This window comes from Amphiura filiformis, chromosome 1 (genome assembly GCF_039555335.1).
Source record: "Amphiura filiformis chromosome 1, Afil_fr2py, whole genome shotgun sequence".
NCBI lineage: Eukaryota > Metazoa > Echinodermata > Ophiuroidea > Amphilepidida > Amphiuridae > Amphiura > Amphiura filiformis.
The window spans coordinates 27,629,049-27,643,732 of NC_092628.1; the positions used below are offsets into that span (position 1 = coordinate 27,629,049).

The following is a 14,684-nucleotide window of genomic DNA, read 5'->3' on the forward strand; positions in this document are numbered from 1 at the left end:
TTTCGACTCTTTTCAAATGACAAGTTCACTCCTTTAACATGTTTAATATAGGCAGTGATGTGTTTACGCCGTCGGCGTGCATGTGTTAGGGACAATCACGCCGAAAACATATTCTAGGCCTAGGCCTACCAGAAAAGGTTCGAAACCAGTGAAATCACTCAATGATCCATGCGGGGATTTCCCGAATGCTAGTGTACAATTGAATTGTTTAATACTGAATACTCATCGGTCGAGTCAATCACATGAGCCAGATGAGTAGGCCTCATAGCACATGATTCACGTCGAGTACAAATTTCTTTGTTTATTTAAAAACGTAATCATTATGCTCATGCATGAAAGAAAATCACTTGATATCGGTGATTTTCTTGCAAAAATTTAGTAATTTTGGTACATTTTCGAAATATTCTACAACGTATGCATTTTCCCCCGCTAAAATAATAAAGGGTGAAATGTTAGGTCCACAAACCTGCAAATGTTTCTTTCAAGACATTTAAGGGGGTACTACACCCCTGTCCAATTTTGTGCCTATTTTTGCATTTTTCTCAAAAATTATAGCACATTGGTGACAAGTAAGATATGTATATTATAGGGGCAAGGACTACAACTACTGTACTGAAAATTCAGCAACTCAAAGCAAGTAGTTATTGATTTATTGATCAAATATTGGTTTTCCCTCATTTTTGACTGTAAAGCGGGCTTCAGACTCCGAGTATTGTACGTACAATATTGTATGTACAATATGTACGTTATTCAATCTATTGCCAGTCTATTTCCAGTAATGTTTAAGTTCTAACGAATGTTTGATGACGAAAAATCGATAATATGTTACATACAATATCTAGCAGAAATATATTATCGATTTTACGTCATCAAACATTCGTTAAAACTTAAACAGTACTGGAAATAGAATGGCAATAGATTAAATAACGTACATATTGTACATACAATATTGTACGTACAATAAAAAGTCTGTATACTGCTTAACTCCACAAATGTTGTCTGTGCTGAAATAAAATTTCCAGTGCAGTAGTTGTAGTCCTTGCCCCTATAATATACATATCTTACTTGTCCCCAATGCGCTATTATTTTTGAGAAAAATGTAAAAACGGGCACAAAATTGGGCAGGGGTGTAGTACCCCCTTAACGAACAGTGCAGTTCCAATTATTATAAACAAATTAAAATTGTATTGATAAGTGCACTAGTTGTTGAAGGCATTGTCACCGCTGACTGTAAAAATGTGAAATTCTACACACTCTGATAATTAGCACTACAGATCCGTATGTTACTTTTACTATTAATATTTTATTTGACTTTTTTCATTTCTTTTCTACATCAATTGACAAAAGATAAAATCTGTGCAGGATATACATTCCCCTGGTCTGGTTTATTCATTTGTATGTATACTATATACATGTATATTCACAATCTTAGAAGTACATGCAAGTTGTATCAAAATGAATTGCACCCGTTTTTGGTGTTTTTGAAAAAGCCTGCCTTCCAAACGCATCATTCGATCCACCTGAAATCATCAGACATAAAATATGAAGTCCGGTCATTTCAAGTGAATCCAATAGTACCGTTTGCATGATTTGGAAGAGGCGGGTTTTTCAAACACACTAACAATGGCTTGGAAACAATCATTTTGATAAAACCGGTGGGTAAAGTCCTAATTATAGTCTATTTACAATTCATTAAGTTTTTTACATTGATCAAATAACCGTAGGTGATTGAATAACATCATAGTTTAAAACGGCATATGTTTGATACGTCTTTAATGTTTCATTGACATGATTTACAAGTATCAGATAAACCTGTATTTTTTTAGTGTTTTGATTTCAGCTTTTAGCAAATTCAATATTTTAAAGTTTCTATGGGAGTTTTTTCATAAATTTCAAATCCCAGATGCAAAATGTAAGAGCAAAAATACATTTATCTTCTGTATATTTATTGGAGAAGCGACAAATATAAATATTCAAAATTATATAAATTAAAAAGATCATGCTCTGTGATTTCGACAAAGTTAAAATACTAAATATCTTTCGATCCTAGAGAGTGTTCACCAAAGACAGATAGATTTTACTAGAACATTTTAACATTTATAAAATCTAACACTGTAATTTTATCAGTTCATCACTCGAACTTGTATTTGGCATGATACGAACCAAGGTGATTCGACTAACCCCGTGCATCCCAGCATGCAAGTATTATGACTGATGGCTCAGAATAGACTCAATTTCTACTATTTCTATTTGAGAAAATGACTGTCTCATGCACTATCCACATACTACACAGGGCTGGCATTTTGTAGTGATGAGCAATATCATTCTTTAATACTAAAACAAATACAGTATGCAAATTAAGTTCTCTTGGCTAAAACAATAAATAAAATTGTTCAAATGTCACTATTCTCAAACCTGTACAAAAACATTTACAAAGTCAAAATCTTTCCCAACTGTTCAAAAGCATTTGCGGTGAACAATGCCCGGACCACTTTCGTCGTATTCTTGCTTGCTGATCCACATCTGTTGGAAAGTTGAAAGCGAGGCTAAGATCGAGCCACCAATCCAAACCGAGTATTTGCGCTCAGGAGGAGCGATAATCTTCACTTTCATCGTAGCTGGCGCCAATCCTGTCATTTCTTTATTCATTCTGTCTGCTATTCCAGGGAACATGCTGCTCCCTCCGGATATGACAACATTGGCAAGTAAGTCTTTACGAATATCTATGTCACATTTCTGTATGCTACTGAAAACGCTTTCGTGAACTCCGGCATTTTCCATGCCTAAGAACGAAGGCTGGAACAGCGCCTCGGGACATCGGAATCTTTCGTTACCAACTATGATAGTTTGGCCATCAGGTAGTTCATAACTCTTTTCTATCGAGGAACTCGCCGCTGCAGTTGTCATTTCTGCCTCAAAATCCAGAGCCGCGTAGCAGAGTTTTTCTTTGATGTCTCTCACAATTTCACGCTCAGCTGTAAGAAAGATAAAGAACAATAACTATTATTCTTCAGAGTGAAAAAAAATAACACGTGCTTATTTGGATCTTTTAGACCGGTGAAACGTTCTATCGCCCCTTCAAGTTACTAAAAAAAGTCTAAATAAAGGGAACCTATCATTGTTCGTTTTAAAATGATATTACACGAGTGACAAAAGTGACAAATTTGGTACACAGGTTGATTATGAACCTACATTGCTACAAAAACTCGAATTTTAGTTAAAAAGTACAATATTTTTGAGTTGATGCTTTCTTTCATATGTCGATACTATTTAAAATTCAAGTTCGTGTGAAAAGTTCTATGCTGTTCTCCAACTCACTCTCCAACTCTACATCATCATTATATTAATCAAGGTGCTAACCTGTTGTACTAAAGGCGTATCCTCTCTCAGTCAAGATCCGCATCAGGTAGTCGGTGAGATCACGACCTGCCAGGTCTATTCTCTGGATGGCATGAGGTAGTGAATAGCCTTCATAGATGGGCACAGTATGGGAGACACCATCTCCTGAGTCAAAGACGATACCGGTTGTTCTTCCTGAGGAATACAGAGACAGTACTGCTTGGATGTTTACGTACATAGCTGGGGTGTTGAAGGTTTCAAACATGATCTGGAAAAATAAGCAACAGATCTTGTTTTAATATATGCAACAGTGACGACCATTGTGGTTAACTCTTGTATTAATGTATAATGAACATGGAAGGGTTTCAACTTTTTCTCTTATTTCGTTAAGCTATCATGATTGATAGGCTATATGAAAGGGGTGAAACCTCAAGTGTCTCGTCGTCGTAATATTATGCTATGGTTTCATGACCACCAACTGCAATGATGACAGCAACTGCAAAAATATTTAACTTAAGCATGTAACTTTCAAATGTACACTGTTGCCATATCTTTACTGCTCAGTGGCGTAGCGTGAGTCATCCTTTGGGGGAAGGGGGGTGGGGCACATACACCGATCATTATGGGGATGCATGGCACTGGGCCTGATGGAGGCACAAGCTGTTTTTCGGCAATTTTTCCTTCTGAATTTTTCAATCTTCAAATCGATTCACGGGTTTCCCCCATACACCTATGATTTACGTCACTGATATATCAGCTGAAGTATGTTTTTAATGACGTAATGAACTTTTTTAAGCAATTGAAGTCTTAATATCATATCATTTATATTTTATACCATTATATTATATCATAAACTACCAAGCATAATCCATACCTGTGTCATTTTTTCTCTGTTAGCCTTTGGGTTGAGAGGTGCTTCAGTTAAGAGGACTGGATGCTCCTCTGGTGCCACACGGAGTTCATTATAGAATGTGTGATGCCATATCTTCTCCATATCGTCCCAGTTCGTGACGATGCCGTGTTCGATGGGATATTTTAGGGTTAGGATACCTCTCTTACTCTGAGCTTCATCGCCAATGTAGGTGTCTTTGTTGCCCATCCCTATCATATAGTTCTGTAAATAGATGCATACAAATAATCATGTACTGAAATATCATTGCACTGACAAAATAATTTTTTCTCAAAAATGTCGAAATTAAAGTAAACCATATCGCTTTTGTTATAGGGGTATACAGTTATTTAATTTTGACATCCAGGGGTGTGCAAAAAACAAGTACAGGTCTAATGCATGACATTGGAACAGTGTATTTTTTCCATTTCTCGCAACTACAAAATGTACCATAAAACTCTTCCCTTTCTCAAAGTCTCAAAATATCATTCATCCCGAAGTGAAATATTTGAGAAGCACACACGCACGCGCAGTCACAAATCAATGGCATAAACAAACAAACCTAAAACTGATTCACAAAATCAATTAAAATTGAGAATTTTAGGGAAATTATACCGGTAATGCACAGAATAAAACCGCTCTTCTTGCCACTTCTACAGAGAGTCAATTTTATCTCTATACTTTGATGCAGCAAGGTCATGAAGGTAAGGGTTTTTTTTTTCAAACACGCAGCAACAAAGGAATACAGCTCATATCATTTACATTGTTCAGTAACTTATAGAAATAAGTAGAAACTTATAGAAAAATACATGCACAAAATGTTCACGACGGATGTTCTCAAGCTCGTCTGCAGTGAGCAAACAGGTAATTTTTTACCACTTGTTTAAATATATTGATTATGTTTTCACCATTATCCTACCTCATGTCTCGGTCTTCCAACCAGAGATGGGAACACAGCCCTTGGTGCATCGTCTCCAGCGAACCCAGCCTTGCACATCCCTGAACCATTGTCAATAACTAAGGCACAGCAGTCGTCTTCCATTGTTTATTCTTGGTTGCAAAAGTTCTAATTCTGAGGAGAAAAAGACATAATATTTAGTAATTATGAGTTATTTGAGTTTGGGGCAAACATGCTTTACAGTGGCATAGCTGGGATTTTTGCAAGGGGCCAGCCCCATCGAAAATGTGCACTTTTTTAACAAAGAATGTCCAAAGTAAAAAAGACAAAATTACGAAGGGACCACCTTTCATACAACTTTTAAAACAGACCACAAAAAGTCATGTTTATATGGATATAGCCCACTTGTTGCATTAAAAAAAATTTTAAGGGAATATTTATAGGCCAATAATTAATAACTTACACATGGGGCGCACATCTATAACATGAAAATGTAAAGTATAAACATTTCTTACATTATAATACAACAAATGCGTTCCTCTTTTATATTATGCATATGCAATCATTGTTTCCAAGTAAATATTTGATATTCATGATATTATTCGAAAAGATGAACCATTTGTCTTTTTGATTCTTTTCATTTCTTTTACTTGCATGGCAGAATATATCGTATACATTATAAAAGTTCAAAGCATAATTTGTACATAGCCTACATGTTTAGCTATTATGTTAAGAGACTTGCATGCTCGTTTTCTTTATTCATTTAAATTTTATTACATTTTTCAAAAATAAGAAAAGCAAAATTAAATGGCGTAATTAGCTTTGTGATTTTGCCCGTCATTTTGTAATACCTTAACATTTGTAACAAGAAACTCATCAATTGCTATAGTAGGCCTATATCAAAGTTGCGCAAAACACATGGAAAAGATCTTTTTAGATCATCGTAACCAATAGATTTTCCCGTTTTCAGACTGTAATGTTGTATGTATTAAATAATTAAGTCTTACGACTTTAAAGCATTAAAATGCACATAGATCATTATTTGAACAGTTATAACAGTATAAGCGTTAAGTTGTCATATTGTTCTTGAAAGAGAAAGAATTCGTGATATATTTCTTCAAATTTCATGTATTATATATGATCAAATCAATAATTATAATACTAAAGGTGGAACTGAAACCGCATTTGGCATTTTTTTTGTGCATATTTCTGAACAATATAAAACAGTCCAACAATTCAATAAAATACACATCCTTAAAACATACACACAAAACTGACTTACCTTAATTGATAAGACTATTAAAGTTATCCCTTATATACCACAAGAAGATAAAAATATTTCTCAAGTCACTCGAGTTGTTAAAGTGCAGTTTCAGATCTTGGTTCCTACTTCAAGCTCTCGGTTCTCTCGACTTGATTAAACCACCTGCGACTCCGCTTTATATATTCTTTCAAATGAGGCAACTCCATTGGTCACTCCATATATGGTCAATTTATTTGTTTTTGAGGAGGCTATTGTTTTCTCCATTTCTGTTTGGGTTTTCCTATTTTGGTCATGATGTTTAGCAGGAGCACGGCTGCCTGTATTAGCATAAATATATCAGATCATGAATAATCATGAAGCTTCATGATGAGGTCATGCAGTACAGCAGCAGCACGCGCTATCGATGGCTATTGATATTGCGATGAGGTCATTTCAATTTTCATCAGTTCGAACTTTTAGCGGGTCAATAATCATATGATAAATGATCAGAAAATGATACACACATGCAGTTATCTAAATGTGGTGAACTTATCTGTGTATAGATTTTGCTCGGTGTTTCTGTAAATACACAACTTATGATTGTTTTAAACATCTTTTAAAAATTTTGGTCACAACATACAAAAATGGGAGTACCTTTAGAATACCCTACCACATCGACGGCGCCGCGAAGCTGCACATTTTTTTGTAAAACTACACCGACGTCGGCACGAATTACTTATTAATGGGATAGATTTAAATTAAGTTAGAGGTTTATGAGTCTGGTTTTTAATCAAGTATGTCGGCGTTTGACTTAATGAAGTTTGCATTCATCAAGGTAATAAGTGTTAGTACGATTAAATTATTGTGGTTACTTCTAGATAGTAATAATGTCATTTGAATTGAATTTAAGCATAATGAAATAACTATATTGCATTATATAATGGCTTATAAGTATTAATTATGCGTAATAGATTTTAATGTACTCAAGTAATGATGACCGCATCAAAAGATGATGTTAATAAGCATGATATAATTATAATTAGTGTGACGTATAAGGGGCCGATTGTAATTGGTTATGAATGATTATATAATTGTAATTATTATGATGGATTAGAGGGCGATGGTAGGTAATTAATTTTATGACATAATAATAATAAGTGTGAGGGATAAGAGGGTTGTTGTAAGTAATTAACAATGATTGATGTTAATAGGGATTAAAGTTATATTGATAAGAGGAATGTTAATTGTTAATGAGTGGTTTGATTAAGAATGAGTAGCATTTATTTCATGGAGTAAATACGTTAAGTATCATATATTGAATAATGATGTGATGGTGAATGAAGGTATTGTTGTTGCTGTGCTACAGCGACGCCGCAAAGGTATCGCTGTTGCCGTGCTACACCGACGGCGCGAAGCTAGACCATTTATGAGGGGCCTACACCGACGGCGGTAAGGTAGACCTATTTCCGTAAGGCTACACCGGCGGTGCAAAGGTGCATCTTAAGTAGGCCTAATTGTTAAAGTTGTCATATTAGCAAATGAGTGTGGTGGAGGAAGGTATCGTTGTTGCCGTGCTACAGCGACGGCGCAAAGCTAGACCTTTTTACAGGACTACACCGACGGCGCGAAGGTATCGCTGTTGCCGTGCTACAGCGACGGCGCGAAGCTATACCTTTTCAATGGGCTACACCGACGGCGAGAAGGTGTCGTTGTTGCCGTGCTACAGCGACGGCGCAAAGCTAGACTTTTCGAGGGGCTAAATCGAGGGCGCGAAGGTATACCTATTTCCGTATGCTAACACCGACGGCACTGAGATTGGTGTCACCAAATGAATGTAGGGGAGGTAGGTATCGCTGTTGCCGTGCTACAGCGACGGCGCGAAGCTATACTTTTTACTGGGCTACACCGACGGCGCGAAGGTATCGTTGTTGCCGTGCTACAGCGACGGCGCGAATCTATACCTTTTTACTGGGCTACACCGACGACGCGAAGGTGTCGTTGTTGCTGTGCTACAGCGACGGCGTGAAGCTAGACATTTTTACTGGGCTACACCGACGGCGCGAAGCTATCGTTGTTGCTGTGCTACAGCGACGGCGCAAAGCTAGACATTTTGCATATTTTGTAATGACTTGATCAAATAAATGTAATGAAGGGGAGGAAGGTATCGCTGTTGCCGTGCTACAGCGACGGCGCGAAGCTATACCTTTTTACTGGGCTACACCGACGGCGCAAAGCTATCGTTGTTGCTGTGCTACAGCGACGGCGCAAAGCTAGACTTTATGCGCATTTTGTAATGACTTGATCAAATAAATGTAATGAAGGGGACGAAGGTATCGCTGTTGCCATGCTACAGCGACGCCGCTAACCTATACCTTGCCATTGGGTGAAGGTACCGCTGTTGCCGTGCTACAGCGACGCCGCGAATGATTTTTTTTAAATTATTTGATTATTTAAAGAATGAAAATAAATGACCAGCTTGGTTTTAGGATTAAGCAACACATGTTTATTTACGCTTCGCCCGCCCAGGCCTGACTTAAAAACCGTTAAAAAACTAATCCCTATTATTATATATTACGTATTGAATCATATATTTGCACATTGATACAAGTGATCGTTGGATTGTAGATGATTATGCTTGGGCGATCATGTACATATGATGCACATGTGAAATGGGGGGTTGCTTGTTTGTTGACAAGAGGAAATATTAAGTTAAGTTGTCATTGGTAAGCGCATAATGCATATTTAGTTTGCACCTGGTTGTCACTGGTTGGGGCATTTTATGAACGACGTATACACTGGTTTATGTGATTTCATAATTTCCAGATATTATAAATAAAAACAGGACCGTGACCACTGAAAAGTTCATTAAAAAGAAACAGAACTTTTGCACCTGGTTATCACTGGTTGGGGCCTTTTATGAACGACGTATACACTGGTTTATGTGATTTCATACGTTGTAGTTGTTAGTTGTTATAAATAAAAACAGACCACTGAAAAGTTAATTAAGAAGAAAATGGTCATACAGTCCCGACTAGTTAGGTGAAAAATAAGCATCATAAGACATTTTTTTACAAGTTCAACAAAACATTGTGAATGAAACAGAACTGTTATCTTCCATCTTTATTCAGATTTGTATTGAACGTAAGAACGCGGTCAATGTAAAGTAAAGCTTGTGAGTGGTAGGGGCGTTTTATGAACGACGTATAATCATGATAATTTTTATCATTTAGGCCTATACTTAGCAAGGTCGTTTAAAAAGAAGAAATTTGGTACAAAAATCATGGAAATCGATAGTAGGGTTGTTGAGAAATTGTCATTCACGGCGATGTCGCTGTAGCCTGCAACAACGATAACCTTCCTCATAGGCATCGCATTAATGGATGAATATTTATAAAGTTTTGTTTGTTTGTTTGTCAATTAATTCATTAATTATCAAACGGCGATGTCGCTGTAGCCCTGCAACAACGGTAACCTTCCTCGTGTGCATCATACTTTACATATTGTATTGTATTAATGACTGAGTATTGTTAAAAGTTAATGTTTTTATTTAATGTTCTTAAGTTAATTAATAATTCCTTTAAATAAGATAATTACTGAATGGAAACCGATCATTATGCAGATTTATGATTCCTGGCTGATTATGGGAAGCAAAGCAATAATTATGAATATTAATTAAATTTAAAATTTACTAATGTTCCTCTTCTTCATTATATAGTGGCATTATTAATTAAATTACTACAATGTTGTTTTGAATCTCTCTCGTTCGTTTATTTAATTTGCTAAATTAAGTGATTTATATATTGCACTGAGTTAATCCATACATCATTCAATGTAATCCTATCATCGAGTTTCGCGCCGTCGGTGTAGCAGGGCTAAAACTAAGGTAGCTTCGGCGACGGTCAAATGTGGTAGGGTATAGTAAAGTTTAGCCCAAAAATGTCATTTTCCGTGCTGTACCTCCGAATCCGTGATTTTTCCCCGTTTTCCGGACTCTAAAGCTTAGGCGCGTTCATGCATGTGCTTATTTTCTTATAGGGGGGGGGGGCTTTATTTTAAATATTCATGCTTCTGTACAATCACCAAGGACATTCACGCCGAAAGCAAATTCTAGGCATAGGGCCTTCATGTACCAGAAAAGGTTCGAAATCAGTGAAATCACTCAATGATCCATGCGGGGATTTCCCGAATGATTATGTAACATATTGAATTGTTTTATACTGTACTGATTATTCATCGGTCGAGTCAATCGCATAACACTTGAGTCAGTTGAGTAGACCTCATAGCACAGGTGATTCACATCGATTACAAATTTCATTGTTTATTTAAAAACGTAATCATTATGCTCATGCATGAAAGAAAATGCTAGCTCAATACAATTTTCTAACTAACTTTTATTGAATTTTGGTGCATTTTCAAAATAGCCGTATCCGGCATTTTTTTCAACGAACAGTAAGTTAAAATTGTATTGATAATGTGGTTGAAGGCAAATTATATCACTGCAAAAGCGCAAGAAGTATGAAAATTGTATATACAGTAACACTAAAGGGAAGCAGGAAGAGGAGAGCCCCTCCTATAACTGCTATCAAAATTGTGGAAATGATGCATGTGAGAGAAAAGGGAATAGGGAGAAAAGGAAACTGGAGAAATGTAATTGTTCCTTTTTCGTTTCTACATGTCCTTGGTGACAATGTACAAGGAAAACATAATGTAAAATATTAAAAAGAAGAAAATAGCAGTGCTAAAATGTACGAAGATCTGTTTAAGGGCTCGGATTGCAACGATTGCACGTTATTTTTTCTGGGACATGAGAGCCCGTCAGACATATCGAATTGCCGCGGCATTCTGAATACGAGAAATGTCCTGATGATATCAAATAATTTAGATTTTTTTGAAATTCGCGATATTGAAGATACACATTTTTTCCCAAAAAATATGTAAGTCTTTGTTTGGTAAAGATTAATGTACATCTTCAATACGAAAGGTCAAAATGTTTAAATGATCGTCGGCTTTTCCTCCCAGCTACATAGCCTACATTTTAAGCATGTTAAGTACATATTATTCGATTTATAAAGTTTACTTTGAGGACTGTTAAATATCAAAAAATATAAATTTTTAATAATTTGCCATGAAATTTGTATTATATCGCGAATTTCAAAGAATTGAAATTATTTGATATCATCAGGACATCCCTCGTATTCAGAATGCAATTCCATATAAGTTTTAGTCTTTACACTTGCAGTGAATATTTCAATAATGAACAATTTCTCCTATTGTTGCCCACTTTTGCATTTATTTTCATTTCCCTAAGAACAGACCTCATGAACGTGTTATAACAAGGTAAACCGTGTTTTGGTTAAATTAAATATTTAAAAATCTTGTCAAAATGTTATTGTAAAAATATTTTTGGCAAACATTTTTGCAGGACACTTACATAGCACTAGTATATGTTAGAAATATGCTGCTGCAAGTTTTTAAAAATGTTTTTGAATATTATTAAAACGTTTTAAGCATACATTTAACGTTTTCTGTAAAACTATTTTGTGTATAACGTGCTCAGAAGTTATCGAAGTATTGATCAGATTCTTGTCCTTGAGGATATACCTTTTTGTTTACGCGTAATATTTGTGTACAAACAGACCTGTGAATCATACTGTTGATTTAATATAAAGCACACTATTTATACGTGGTCATATGTATAAATAGATCTGACGCAGGCTACACATGTATAATGGGCTATAGCGATTTTTAGCGCTGGTATTCTGTATCACAATAAAGCCATATAAAGCTATATAAATGAACGATTTCCATAATAGCTCATAATTTTGTTATTCTTTACTCAAGATGCTGAAATAATGAATATTAATACTAATTACTGTCAGGGAAGGTTTATATCTATTTTATGCTGCAATGTAAAATAGAAGGGCCCACTTTGGCGGGGGTTAAAATTGGGGACTTGTGCACATTGCCAACGAATTTGGCCGATTCCATTCAGGTGTACTTGGGCATTATCTGGACATAATTTTAAAATTGTAAAGTTTTGGCCTTTGTATGGACATAATTAAAGCCACAATGTACGATCTAACCTATTTCATATTATAAGATTGTACATTGTGGCTTTAATAATAATTAATATGTCCATCCATACAAAGGCCAAAACTTGATAATTTTAAAATGTTTAGGCCTATTTGATTCTTCAAGGCATGCAAGGAACCTGTATGCAAAAATTTTGTTTTTTAAATGTTGGTTATTTATTACTTTATAAATAACGAAAAAACAAAGCCGCACGGACGTTTTATTTCAAGGCCAAGGGACTTTTATATTTTTTGGATAACATCAGTTTATGATAATACTTGGCCTCAAATTCGTCTTCATCAGAATCAAAATAGCGAATAGCAATGACAATGACAACAAATAGCAAGCAGGTCCCTCGATATGAATTTGGACAAGTTTGGATATATGCCCATATTTGGTAATCAAGCAATTGGTCGGTCACGTGGTTATACCGTTATCAATAATTAAGTCGACGGTTGCCCTGGGCAGCTGGGATTGATTATCGATTTTTAATACTCTGTATTGCATGAATATGTAGCGTATATGTGCCTCAACAATTCCATATATGGTGAAAATTTTTAATTTGGCAATGCACACGAGCGCATAAGAGCTGAATTTTAGAATAGGGCACATGTTATGTTATTCTTAATTTCTTTCAAGAAACGATTAATCAATTCCACAATTCTATATACGATAAGGCTAAAAAGATTTCCCATGGGCTGAACTGAGATAGTGGTCTCAGGGCCCGGGTTCTTAGTGGAAATGAGGGATGTGCGGCAGTTCGGGTACATTTTCAGCCATTTCGTTTCGACTCGGGTGCATGTTCAGCCATTTTGGTATATTGATGACCTTCAATAGTTCAATTTCACATGAAAATTTGGTTTAAGGGTGTGTTTTTTTCACGAAAACTTTCTCAGAAGTGCTAAATTTTCATTGTTTTATAAGAAAAATAATATAAGAAAATTTACCAAAACAGGAACGCCAGTCTGTTGCCTGAAGTTACCTTGTTGCAGGAAATGCCCGAAACTGAAAAACGAATTTGAAACGGGCTGAAAATGCGCAGTACGGTAACAAAAAAGTAGGAAATCAGGCAATTGCCTGAAAACTGGCATCCCTGCCAAAAATTTGTATTATTCGGGTCTGCCTTTTCACCAAATTTGGTTCAAAAGTTGGTAGTTTTTCGGAGTCCCAGCTGCACATCCCTATCCACTAGTCTCAGTCTCTACCCAAACCAAAGTTGAGACCCCCCCCCGGTCTGGTATATAGGGCGATTTTGGCTGACAAAACTGAAAGTTAAGAGCTCAATCGGACTTACGGTTCTCCCACTGCGGGCGGCACATTTTTGGCGATTTCTGCGAAAAATGGCGCGGCGGCAGATTTTTTAACGACCATGTCTTCGCAACTGTATGACCAAATGAGCTGAAATTTGTGTCAATGGAAAGCTTATGTCATAAAGAATCCAAGTCTGTCATTATTTTGTAAATAATGAGCAAATTAAAATTGTATAACCTTTTGCCCTTTACTTTGACCTTGTGGATCATGCGACTCCAAAACAAAAGCATGTTCAAATTCCACCCCCATATTGTTTTCTACAACATATAAACAAATTAGATATATAATTTTTTTTGTTTTCCTCCAAACTTCTCTTAAAGTTATGCAAAACTGTGATTTCCTATTGAAACACTCAGTAAACTAAAATACTGAACTTTGCATACTGTATTAAGTACCAAGTTCAGTATTGTGATTTACTGTATGCTTCAATGGAAAATCACATTTTTGCCTAACTTGGATAGAAGCTTGCAAGAAACCTCTAATTTTTTTTAATTTGTGGGAAACATATAGGTGTTTTAGCTTGATCATATTTATTAAATATAACGAGATTTGGATTCTTTATGACATAAGCTTTTCAAGAACACCAATTTCAGCTCATTTGGACAAACGGTTACGGAGATATGTGCGTTGAAAAATCTTCCGGAGCAGGAGAACCGCAAGTCCGATTGAGCTTAGACTTGAAATATCAGCATTGACAGCCAAAATCAACTTATATACCTAATTGGAACAAAATTGAAGGTCAGGTATAACTTGGGTGAATTGACATGGATTGACACTGTTATGTATCTCTAATTGTTCCTCTTATCACAGGGAATTAAAAAGTCAAATATTTTTCTACGGAGCTTAGTTCAGTAGTTGAATTGTCATGTCCCCCTTCAGAGCACATACAGCTCAAGTCAAACAGATATTTTAACAAGCATAATATTTGACCC

The 14,684-nt window shown here is 35.9% G+C and overlaps 1 protein-coding gene across 1 annotated transcript; it reads right to left on the bottom strand.

Moving 5' to 3' along the window:
* Positions 1–1,298: 1,298 nt before the first annotated feature.
* On the bottom strand, positions 1,299–6,551 carry LOC140138108 (actin, cytoplasmic-like). Its single transcript, XM_072160049.1, has 5 exons — positions 6,409–6,551; positions 5,148–5,300; positions 4,214–4,453; positions 3,361–3,607; positions 1,299–2,975 (listed from the first exon to the last, which is right to left on the bottom strand). Exons 2-5 carry the CDS (start codon positions 5,268–5,270, stop codon positions 2,458–2,460), a joined length of 1,128 nt encoding a protein of 375 aa, XP_072016150.1. The 5' UTR covers positions 5,271–5,300; positions 6,409–6,551; the 3' UTR covers positions 1,299–2,457.
* Positions 6,552–14,684: the final 8,133 nt, after the last annotated feature.

Excerpts from the sequence above, each read along its gene's own strand:
- LOC140138108 (XM_072160049.1), bottom strand. The coding sequence starts at position 5,270 with ATGGAAGACGACTGCTGTGCCTTAGTTATTGACAATGGTTCAGGGATG. Across the intron at positions 3,608-4,213 it reads ACAGAGAAAAAATGACACAG|ATCATGTTTGAAACCTTCAA; the intron begins GTATGGATTATG and ends TTATTTTTCCAG. Across the intron at positions 2,976-3,360 it reads ATACGCCTTTAGTACAACAG|CTGAGCGTGAAATTGTGAGA; the intron begins GTTAGCACCTTG and ends TCTTTCTTACAG.